At 45.5% G+C, this 12,632-nt stretch overlaps 1 protein-coding gene across 1 annotated transcript in view; it reads left to right on the top strand.

Annotated features, from left to right (window-relative positions):
* Positions 1–12,632, top strand: part of LOC137564255 (aldo-keto reductase family 1 member C1-like) — a 43,270-nt gene that overhangs the window by 14,338 nt on the left and 16,300 nt on the right. The window contains exons 4-7 of the mRNA XM_068277905.1: positions 927–1,004; positions 3,252–3,374; positions 7,135–7,244; positions 10,122–10,287. Coding sequence (XP_068134006.1) covers positions 927–1,004; positions 3,252–3,374; positions 7,135–7,244; positions 10,122–10,287 — 477 coding nt within the window. The remainder of the gene's footprint in view (positions 1–926; positions 1,005–3,251; positions 3,375–7,134; positions 7,245–10,121; positions 10,288–12,632) is intronic.

Here is a 12,632-nt window from a genome sequence, read left to right as displayed (position 1 = left end):
AATAATGTTTAATGAGAAGCAGTTATAAAACATTAAAAGTCTCCGGGCGCCGCTTTTAAAACTTTATTTTTCTCCGGCGCCCTTTTTTCCTGTTGGGCGCCCATTAAAGAATATTTATTATGGGAGTGAATGGCGGCACCCTTTTTGTCCACCTCCCTCATGTGCCCAAATTTCCTGCTTCCAAATAATTAAAATGTTAAAAAAGACTAATACAGACTAGATTCAGAGCACCTGATGAAGGGTCAGAGTACCCGTAACATGTAGTGTGTGCTGTTGCTCGAATAAAGAAGTCAAACGCAAGTTTGGAGCCTGTGGAGTGCCTTCTTCTACATATTGGATACGTTGTTGCATTGCAGGGGTGGTGTACCTGCAGGAGAGGAGCACCGGCTGTTGCTACCTGGATAAGAGATAGCAGAGGTGAGACTCATAGGTGCCTAGATTGAAGTAGATTCAGAGCAAGCAGAGTCAGTATGACAAAACAAGTACATCTAAAGGGATGTCAGGATGCCTCTTACTATTGTAATGCTGTCTCTGCACCTAACAGCATGTAACAACACAACTTCTACCGCACCTGTGAAAATATTGGTAAATTAGCACATTAAAGTCTAAAATACAGAATGCATTATTTTCCCGACTATTTTTTTCTTATTGCACAGCCTTTGGTGAATTGGCACTCATGTAGAATGTAGAATGTATCTTAACACAGACTTGGAATGTCTTTAGTTCCAAATTGTTGATCGATCTTTGGTGCTATATATGAATACAATAAATGCTTTTTTTTTACTCCGGAAGAATAAGGACTGAGAATTTGATGTAAAAGAACACTACAGAACTGCAGCTACCTCTGAAATGAACGCTACATTATAAACAAACATTGTATGTTTTACGAAGTACAGATCATGTAATTTCCTCTCCTTCCACCCCAGCCTGGAGATGATCCTTCCCCCAAAGATGAGAATGAAAAGGTTATTTTTCACAACACAGACATTCGGGACACCTGGAAGGTACAGTTTCACATTTCCTCCCTACTTCTGTGCTAGGCTGTCTCTTATATGTCGAGGTTGACTCAGGCTAGGAGGAATGGCTCCACATTAAAATTGCTAAACGTACTACTTTCCTAATTCAGGATAACTTATTAAAGGGATTAATAGTGGCATTTTAAATACCTTTTATTTACTTCTTACATTCAACATTAAAATATGTTTATAAACAGGAAAGATGACCTATGAACATTTCATTTGTAGCATCTGTAGCCAGCAGGTGGAGCTGTTGCTCAGAAAAACATGGCACAGCCTTGCCTTATCATAATGCAACTCCTCTCCACAGGAATGAATGGGGCAGCTGGGAACTGCATTGAGATCTGCCAGTGCAAAGATTTACTGCACTCAACTAATCACTGTCCCTCAAAGGAGCTTCCAATGTTCCTAGTACATCTTCTAGTTTGAGTGGTGGTGGGGAAGCCAATTAATGTATTAGCATGTTTTTGAGGTGCAGGAGTATCTAGAGAAAACCCACACAGACACACTGAAAACACTAAAACTTATCTTAGTTTCTGGCCCTTAGATTACATTTCAGTGCACTGGAAAATCTATATGCAGGGTTAGGCTAAGGCTACATTCCCAATACGCCAGGCAGGGCCATGACAACGCTCTCCAGCACTAGAGGTGGAGACTCCAAAGTGGGCCCCCTCCCCACCAAGTAATCGCTGAGTATAAGATAGCAAATGGGCCCCCAATATTAGATAGCACCCTTCCCAGTATAGACAGATGTTCCCCAGGTTTTAGGTATCCCCCTCCTCAATATAGCCAGGTGTGCCGCCTGTATTAGGTAGACCCTTCTGTCACCAGTATAGCCAGATGTGCCTCCTGTATTATATATCCCCCCAGGTGTGCCCAGAGGCTACTTCCTCCCCAGCCTTGACACCAGGTTCCCTACATGGACAGTGACTGCGGATCCGGTGTATAATCCACTGTGTCCATCCATGATTTCATCCAGTTTGTGATGGAAATGTTTGACGAATTCATCTGTGCCAGATGCACCTATCGCATGAAAGTACGTACATAAGGCATGTTGCGGAATACCCCTTTAGGTTTTAGCTTAGCTTAAAAAAGAAGCCCAGGCTGTTTACATGTTTACATCTTCCTGTAGATAGGGCCATAAAGCAATAAGCCTTCTCTGCAGCCGAACCAGCACGTTCTTTGATTTTACATCCTTAGGGCACTGATAGTTAGCCAGAAATCAGATCCCAGTCATAAACTAATAACTGTTAAAGAGACATTAACCATGCTTGTCCACAGGCACGCAAGAACTATATTGTCCTGTGATTCAACTCTGCTATATACAGTATAATTCCCCACTGTGACATCATTTGAGGAATATTTTGAAGTAGCAGATCACCACTTACAGTAAATAATAGGCCAAGGTCGATACACCTTTGAAGAAGTTAATGATTCTTCTAGCTGGTCCACAGCCTAAGATATCAATCCCCTAGACAGGGAATCTGGTAGACCAGGCATGATTGGCATCCACATTTTCAGTACATTATAACAGAGCATAAACTATTGGTTATTATATCATCTGCCGAACGTCCATAGAGTTTTGGCATAATCTGAGAAAATGCCCAAACTCTCTTCCTGAGGCAAAGGGGCTGTACCCAGCATGAGGACAGTTTGCTAGAGGTGGGGATCATCTCTCCTTACAAGATCTACCCCTAGCAAATAGAGGGTTAAGTATGTGGACACAAAGGCTGTCGGGGGTCCTTCTATGCCAATCTATACCATCAAGGATTTTGTTAGCCCAAATTGGACCTGGGCCTTTATATTTGGACTATTACCCAGAGAACTTTCTATATTCTGTTTGGACTTACAATTTCCAAAGGACACAGTAATTTTATAGTCCAAAAGGTTACTTTGCCTGCAGTGCTTCAAAATTCCCTCAGGGTCTGAGGCTGAATAGTAATCTGAGGCAAAGGGAACAGGAATTGGAGGATGACGTCACATGTAGTGGATTGCATGCTATCTATGACATGCCTGTGTTCTGTGTAGTGTCCTGAAACGTTGTGCATTGTCAGGACGTTGCATTCCGTTACAATAGACACAACAGGCATGTACAGAATGGACATGTGTGAACGGATCCTTTTGTTTAGATAGGATCCGTCGACATTTGCTTCTTTGTAAAACTGAGCACATGTGATGAACCTTACCCGTGTTTGCAGCAGAACAGATTTCTTACAGTAATTGGTGATTTTGCAGGCCATGGAAGCTTGTAAAGATGCCGGACTCACGAAATCCATCGGAGTGTCCAACTTCAGCAGCAAACAACTGGAACTGATCCTCAGTATGCCAGGACTGAAGTACAAGCCTGTCTGTGACCAGGTAATGGTGAGCTCTGATTGGACAAAGAGAGGTTATGTTCCCACAGCTTATGATGTAAATGCAGTTTTTTACTTAGGTGCAAAATGATAGGCTTGGACTAGACCATTCATTAATTTACTAGCACCATACAAAATAAATGGCATACAGATGGGGACACCGAACTTGGAGAGGGACCTAAGCCTCGTACACAAGCCTGATCTAAGTTGGCTGAGGCGGCCGACAACAATGACCACCTCAGCCGACAATTAGGCATGTGTACGCCACCCTATGATCCCCGATGCACAACCCGTGAGCGATCCGCCGGACAGATCTACCCAACCCCAGCCGATCCCATTGTTCTCGTCTCTCCCCTGGCCGCCACCTGATGTCACGCATGCGCAGGGCCGGATTTGTACTCTTTACCGCCCTAGGCCGCTGTCACCAGCCGCCCCCCTCCAGTATAGGTAGGAGAGATGACATCTTCCCCTTCCCTCTAGTATAGGTAGCTTGATGACCCCCCCCCCTCCAGTATAGATAGCCAGATGACCCCTCCCCCCTTTCCCTCCAGTATAGGTAGCGAGATGACCCCTCCCCCTTCCCTACAGTTTATGTAGCCAGATGACCCCTCCCCCTTTCCCTCCAGTATAGGTAGCCATATGACTTCCTTAATCCCTCCTTTTCCCACCCCACCTTACAGTATAGGTAGCCAGCTCGCCTTCACACCGTAGCAGCCATCAGTGTCACTCATTTCTCTGCTCGTCTCCAGTGTAGAAGCTTCCTCTTCCTTTCCGTCTCCAATGCTGCCCAAGTCCATAGCCACTGGCCACAATGCAAACGTGCACAGAGAGCAAGGCGGCCGCTGCACAGACGGCTAGCAGCAGAGTACCCCGGTCAGGCGCTCGCCTGATCTCCCTACATTGCAGCATTTGCAAGCTTGCAAATGCTGCACCAGTTTATCCTGCTGCTTTGGTGCCCTTCCTCCTGTGGTGCCCTAGGCCATGGCCTAGGAGGCCTTGGCCTAAATCCGGCCCTGCGCATGCGTCACTCATTGTCCCAGCGCGCCATCAGGTACACAGGTGACATGCGTGTGTGCAGCAGGGCTCAGCGATGTCGCCCAAGGGGATCAGCTCCTGTCCCCTTAGAGGAGATCTAATTAAAGAGACTCTGAAGTCTCCTGAAAACGATCTTTTTATTTAAAAAATGTGCTTAACATCTTTGCCCTAACTAAACCGCTGCATTCCCGCCGCTGCACAGTGCACACTAACTAAATCCCCCCTAACTCGCCGGGGAGCAATCCGGGCAGCGCTTCTGTGAGAGGCAGAGCTATGAGCCACAGCTCTGCCTCTCAGCGCGTCTGTCAGCCCTGATCACCGCCTCTCCCCCGCCCCTCTCAGTCTTCCGCCCCTCTCAGTCTTCCTTCACTGAGAGGGGCAAGGGAGAGGTGGAGATCCGCCGCTGATAGACGCGAATGGAGGCAGAGCTGCGGCTCATAGCTCTGCCTCCAACAGCAGCAAAATCCATGACCAGAAAGTCATGGATTTTGCGGGGAGAGGGAGGGCGAGTTTGGGGGGATTTAGATGTGGCGGTTTAGTTAGGACAAAGATGTTAAGCACATTTTTTAAATAAAAAGATTGTTTTCAGGAGACTTCAGGCTGGTTTCACAGTGGGACGTTAAAGTCCCACGTTACAGCAGCCAGTAACGCAGCCTAACTCACAGCACTGTAAAATCAATGTTGCTGTTCACAGTAACACGTTGCGTTACATTGTAACGCAGCACGTTAAAAACAAAGTGCTGCATGCTGTACGTCATACTGAGCTAAGCCACGTTAGACTGTTTGCACATGCTCAGTAATGTTGGAGGAGGAGGTCTCCCCTCCTCCTCCATGGCCAGCCACATGGCTAATTAATATTCACTGCACTGCAGAGACTCTTGATGGGACTGTAGTGTTGTCCGGATCATGAACGAATCGTTCATTTGATCCGGATCTTTTTCATGAGTCGAATCATCCGGATCATCACAATGAAAGATTCGGTTTACAGGATGTCTGTCTGGAAGAAACAGGAACATATAGAATGTACTGTGCAGGGAAAGTCCTGTCCTGCTAGTCATTTCACCCCCAGTCTGCTTCCCTAGTAAAATGATTCAAATGATTTGGTTCAAAGATCCGGATCTTTTCAATGATCCGATTCAAATGATCCAAATCCTTAAAAAGATCCGGACTTCCTATCACTAACCTGGAGCGGCTGCTTTGAGAGCTGCATAACGCAGCTCAATCTGACGTCCAACTTCAACACCACCATGCGTTGCGTTAGGGGCACGTTATGCGACCATAACGTCCCCTAAAACGCAACGTCTTGGTGTGGAAGTAGCCTCAGAGTTACTTTAACATGTATAAGTACATCAAAGGACAATATAAAAGTTTGGCAGATTTGCTTATTGTCCCTAGGGTTGTGCAGAGGACTAGGGGACATGATCTGCGTATGGAGGTCCAAGCATTGTAAGGTTTTTCAGCCTACTCTGGAGTAACAGAGTATGTCAGATATGTGAGGGTGCAGGCTAGTCTGTATCCTATTTTCTGGTGGAACTCGATAGATGTATGTCTTTTTTCAACCCAAATAACTATGTAGCTAGTAGTAATGTTATTAAGTTACATCTAACCTACAATAAGTGGAGATTGTCCACAGCAGGCCCATGTTTCTCCTTGCCTTGCCACCTTGCTGCTGCAACACATTCCTTAGGGGAAAGCCAATGCCACAGGCCATAGTCTCTGCTCTAACCTTTTGTGCCTTCAGGTTTCAACTGGAAGGTTTGATGCGGCCCATATAGGGTATGGATACAAAGCCAGATTTCTGTATGGGTCATATAGGCTATGGCCTGGAGTTTATGCTGTGGAACATGTGGATTGAGTAAAAGAGGACTGGGCACTGGAACTCGGCTAACCCAATATGAGGGTTTGTAAAACAGTGTGAGAAAAGTAATACTGGTAGAGAGGTGCTCGATTGGCTAGTATGGCTACCCCAGAAGAATTCCAAAACAATCAAATGTAAGCATAGCATGGGGTTATGAGATATTGGGCTTGATTCACAAAGCGGTGCAAACTGTTTAGCACGGGTGTGCTAAACAGTTAGCACATGAAGTGCTTTTCGCAGACTTTTGCGCGGGCAAAGTGCCGCGATTCGCGCGCGCAAGAGTCCGCAATCGCGCGAAACGTGGCACTTTGCGCGCGCAAAAGTCTGCGAAAAGCACTTCACGTGCTAACTGTTTAGCACACCCGTGCTAAACAGTTTGCACCGCTTTGTGAATCAAGCCCATAGTCTAGCATAACTAAAGGCTCATATACACCTACCAACGATCTGCCCATCTTTCTTCCAAACTTGTCTGTTGGCAGATAAGTTGGGAGTGTGTACGGCTGGCAAACAACAAGATGGCCAACTGATAACAGGTTGTTTCCCAAATCCAACCAGAGGCTCAATCTGATCAACTATCTTGCAGGTTGGCCACGTGTGTCAGTCTTTTGAACAATTTTGTTGTTTTTGGCTGCAGACATGTTGTGCAGTTTGTCATTTACCTTGCACGCATAATACTTAAGTGAGTTGGTTGTTTAGTTGGTTGGCGTGTGTGTACGTACTTGTCATGTAAACAACTTGTTGTATGGTTGGTCATGTTGTGCGGTTGGTTGTGCAATAAGTTGGATGTGTGTAAGGAGGATTATGGTCATGATGGTCATAAAAAGAAGATGAATGAGTTCTCCTTTAACCAATGAACCTTTTCTCTCCATAGGTGGAGTGCCACATATTTCTCAATCAGAGCAAACTGCTGAGATTCTGCAAATCGAAAGACATTGCGCTGGTGGGGTACAGTGTCCTGGGGTCCAGCAGAGCCGAGGGCTGGTAAGAAGCAATCTCAGCACCTTTCTACACTATTACATTTTTAAGACTCCCCCCTCCCACTTTCTGGGGTGGTTATTGAGTGGGGGCCAGTAGAGACGCTGATTGCATTCAGAAGTGCTTCAGCTCCATGCAGTATCTGGCTGGTTGCTGGAGTCACACGACTCCAAAGATGTAGGTGAGTATAGGAGATGATGGGATAGTTTGGAGGGTAGAGGCCACAGCTTAGTTTGGAAGGCAGGGAGTGGGTAATCAATAATCAGCCCTGTATCAAAAATGTACTTAAAGGACAACCGAGGTGACATGTGACACGATAAGATAGATATGTGTATTTACAGTGCCAAGCACACAAATAACTACGCTGTGTTCCTTTTTTTACTTTCTCTGCCTGAAAGAGTTAAAAATCAGGTATGCAAGTGACAGTTTCTGCCCGGGTCGGACTGGGTCAGACTATAGCATAACCCTCAGTTATAAGTAATTAAAGCTAAAAAACATTTCCCTGCCAGAAAATGGCTTTTGAGGGCAGAAAATAGATTAAAAGGGTCAATAATTCATAGATTTGAGCTCTGGCATAATTCAAAGAAGGTGTCATTGAGCTGAGACAATGAAACAGTAAAACCTAAAAACTAGATTTCAATATAAAATAAAACTGGGATATCTTAAAAAGTCATTTTTAGGAGGAGGATAGATACAATTGTTTTTCTCATTAGTTTATTTTCACCTCGGATGTCCTTTAATATATTACATAATGTGCAGTTGTAATAAGTGATAATAAGAACTTGTCTGTTATCTGTTTTTCTCTTAAGGGCCTGTAGGTTTTCTAACTCAGATTTCAAAGCGGACCTGAACTCATAACTTAGTCTCTGCTCTAAAAGATAAGCAACAGCAACCTTTAGGCTGCTTTCACAGTAAGACGTTACAGGTGCACGTCAGTGCAGCCTTTAACGCAGCCCAACTCACAGTAATGAAAAATCAATGGGCTGTTCACAGTGCCCACGTTGTGTTACAGGGTAACGCTGCACGTTCTGGGAAAGTGCAGCATGCAGTACGTTATATGTGGCTTTAGCCGTACTAGACTGTTTGCACAAGCTCAGTACTGTTTTTTTTTTTTTATATATGCTGCCGGAGAGGAGGCGGGGAGAGTCCGCTAATGTAGCCAGGCACATGGCTACTTAATATTTACTGCACTTGCAGTGTTGTCTTCCTGGAGCGGCCGCTGATTGGCTGGCGGGACCATGTGATGCGGAGTGGAACACCCCGCATCACGTGGTCCCGCCACCCAATCAGCGCCACGGAGACCAGGTGATCGAAACGATCATGTGGTCTCTGAAGTCTGTACCGCGCAGTGCGCACAAAGAGCTGCATAACGCGGCTCACTCTGGCGTCCTCCTCCAACACCACCAGACTTTGCGTTAGGGGCACGTTGTGCGACCATAACGTCCCCTAAAACGCAACGTCCTGGTGGGAAAGAGGCCTTAAAGAAAAACATTTCTTTGTTATTGATACTACAAATCGGGCAATAAATCTGCAGTGCGTCTACTCCCTGCTTTCATGGAAGCAGACATAAGATTAATATCCTATGTTTACAAATTATTATTATTATTGATTTATAAAGCGGCATCAAATTCCGTGGCACTGTTAAGGCTGCTTTCACGGTGGGATGTTAAAGTCCCACATTACAGCAGCCTGTAACGCAGCCCAACTCACAGCAATAATAAATCAATGGGTTGTTCACAGTGCCCACGTTGCGTTGGAGTATAACGCAGCACGGTAAATGAAAGTGCAGCATGTGTGCGTTCTACTCGTATGTAGCTGTGTTCGGATGTTTGCACATGCTCAGTAATGTTTGTTTAAAAAAAAAATGTGCCGCATACGCCGTTTTTGTTTGATCCGCATACGTCAAAAAGTACGCATCAAGTACGCATCAAGAGACGCATAACGCAGATCAATGTAACGTCGGTCCAACTTCAAAGCTAACATGTGTTGTGTTAGGGGCACGTTATGCGACCTTAATGTCTTGGTGTGAAAGAGGCCTAAAAGTAAGAAACAAACATGGGGTACAAAATACAGACAATGGTATACACCAATATATAAAATACAGAGTTGGTACAAAATACCGAATGGTACAAAGTACAGAATTGGCAATAACAGTGACAGAATTAATTAGAATAAATGTGTAGCAAAATCCAAAGCAGAAAAGGGTGAGAGAGCCCTGACCTTGTGAGCTTACAATCTAAAGAATTAGCTGCTCTACAGAGGCAGTCAGCTGACACAGCTGAGCGATCACATCACAGTTGTGATTAGACACAGATGAGGGGGAATTAGACAGGCTAAACTCTCTAAATACACACAGGGTGCATTTCTCTGTTTCCCTTCTGTCCTGTGCAAGAGTTCGGGTCCACTTTAAAATGAACTTGTGTCCAAATCCTGGAAAACAGACCTCTGAAAATATGTATACATGCTGAAATCTTATAAGACGCCTGCCTGGCCCATCTGACATTATCAGTCCTCTTTAACCAGTTCAGGACCACAGGCTTACACCCTCCTAGTGACCAGGCTGTTTTTTTACAATTTAGTGCTCTGCGGCTTTAAAAGCTTGCTGCAGAGCCATACCACGCAGCACACAAATCACCTCCTCCCCCTTTTCTGCACACCAACAGAGCTTTCTGATAGTGGGCTTTGATAGCTGCTGTTATGCTTATTTATTTATTTGTTTGTTGTTTTTTTGTTTTTGTTTTTTTTTATAAAATGCCCTATTTTTGTTTACTATGGCCCCTTGTGAACCGAACCCAAATAACAACCAAATTTGTGATAAGTATCTATAGAAAAGAACATGTCTAAGTATCAGTAAAATCCTCCCTCCTACTCTGTCCTCTAAAGGATCGACCAAAACTCCCCACAAGTGTTGGAAGATCCGGTCCTTAACCAAATAGCGAAGAAGGTTGGCCGCAGTGCTGCGCAGGTGGCGATGCGATATCTGCTGCAGAGAGGGATTGTCGTCTTGGCAAAGAGCTTCACAGCTGAGAGGATCAAACAGAACTTCCAGGTGACTGTTAGTGGTCTGTATGCAGTGGAGTAGCCAGACATTATGGGGCCTAATAGCAAAACTTTCATGGAGCCATAATATGTTTGTATTCTTTAGAAATGCCACCTACCTCTATGCCATTGGATATGAGTTAACTGGGAGATTTGCATTCTCATGTGGTCTATACTGCATAGAGTTCATGGGCACTTAGATAAAATCACAGGGTGGAGGAACACAAGAAAGGTGGTGAATACATCGAGTACCACCTGGGCCCCCTCTACTCCAGGGCCCCAGAGCATCTGCTATGGCTATTGCTACGCCCTTGTCTGTTTGACACCAAAATGTGCCACAAAACTGTACAAAGAGGATGAAACATGCAAGGGCTGCACTAGTGACACACGAAAAGGTTACTCACTTTAACCACTTAAGTCCAACTGGACGAACATTCTCGACCAGTTGGGCTGCGTGCGCTCCCGCCGCCGGCCGTTAGCCCAGCGATCAATGAATGGATTATAGATCCCATTCATTGATCAAAGTCACCCCCCCCCCCCCCAAAAAACAAGAGGCTGCAGTTTTTCAAAGTGAAAAAAGGTTTTCCATCTTCATTCTTGTTCCTGGGAGCGAGATCGATTGCTCCCAGGACTTTTTGACTGTGGCCACCTTGTGGCCAAATAGTAAACCTAGACCCACATCTACTTTTTATTAAATAAATACATGTTTTAACATTTAAGGGGGAACTGAAGTAAGAGGTATACGGAGGCAATTGATCGAGTGGAATGGGCCGTGACTTCCTCTGGAGGAGTCAAACCCATAGCTCTATATGCGGTTTTGATAGCCCTCACTAGCCATGAGGCTATCGTTCTGGTAGTTGCCGGCTGTCCCTTTCTGTATCCTGCTGGGATTATGAATAATCTCCTAGTGGTACGAAAGTCCTTTGTACGTTAATGTAATCTCTCAGAATTACTGGAATATTAATGCATCCGGAAATTCGGCCGTGCTGTCAGAGAAGGATGGTAGATTCCATTCCTGGTTGAAGTGGAACCGAGTGGCTACTTTAGGAATAAATTGCTCGATAGGTCTTAAGGTTATACGATCTGGAAAAAATTGCGTGTTTGGAGGGTCGCAGCTGAGCGCCTGCAACTCCGACACCCTCCTAGCTGAGGTGATCGCCGTTAGGAATACTACTTTTATGGTGAGGTCAAACAGAGAACAGTCCTTTGCAGGTTCAAAGGGTGATTTGGATAGACCATTCAGTACCAGGGGTAAATCCCATTGGGGGTACCAGCTTTTCCTGGGTGGTCTCATTTTGGTCACAGCTTGCATGAATTGTATTATCAGCGGGTCAAATGCCCATTTGCGGCGCGTGAGTGCTGATATTGCTGATATCTGTGTTCTAATAGTGCTATGGCCGAGTCCCATGTCCAGGCCTTTCTGCAGGAAGTCCAGGACGTTATTGACCTGTACTATGGAGAGATTTAAGCCCTTTTCGCTCAGAAACGCTAAAAAACGTTTCCATGTTCTATGGTATGTATTATTAGTAGTGGGCTTTCTGGATTTTAGCAAAGTCTCGATTACCTCAGTTGAACAACCTAACTCCTGTAGTTTTCCCCTCTCAGTCTCCAGGCCATTAAATTGAGAATCTGCGGATGCGGGTGGAATATTTGATTCTGTGTCAGTAAATCTTTTGCACATGGCAGAGTGATCGGAGGTGCAGTAGATAACCTCTGGAGCAGCGGGAACCATGGCCTGCGAGTCCAATAAGGAGCCACCATAATCACCACCGCCTGTTCTTGTTGTATTTTCCTCAATACCCTGTGTATTAGTGGGATAGGGGGAAAGATGTATGCCATCTGGAAAGTCCATGGGAGTGAGAGAGCGTCCCATCCCGCCGCCTGCGGGTACCTGTACCTCGAAAAGAAATTGAGGCACTTGGTGTTCAATGGGGTGGCCATCAAATCGATCTGGGGTGATCCCCAAGTCTCGCAAATCATCTGAAAGATCTCCTCCTTGAGACTCCACTCCTTGTTGTCTATCCATTGACGACTGAGGCAATCTGCTACCCGATTCTTCACACCCGGTATATGCACTGCTTGAAGGTGAAGTAGATGCTTCTGGGCCCAGTACATCATCGGTTCCAGCTCCCTGAGAAGTGTCCGGCTGTGTGTACCTCCCTGATTTTGTACATACGCTACAGCCGTAGTGTTGTCCATTCGTAGTGTCACGCTCTTGCCCGTGACTGCTTTGGCAAAATACTTGAGTGCCTTGAATGCGGCCCTCATCTCTAGTATGTTGGCCGGGGTTCCTGCTACATTTTGGTGCCATGTGTCTTGCGCATACTCGTGTTGCATATGTGCTCCCCAGCCCCA

Source organism: Hyperolius riggenbachi, chromosome 3, assembly GCF_040937935.1.
Source record: "Hyperolius riggenbachi isolate aHypRig1 chromosome 3, aHypRig1.pri, whole genome shotgun sequence".
NCBI lineage: Eukaryota > Metazoa > Chordata > Amphibia > Anura > Hyperoliidae > Hyperolius > Hyperolius riggenbachi.
Note: the sequence above shows the minus strand (reverse complement) of the source record. Positions and strands in the feature narration are given on the sequence as shown.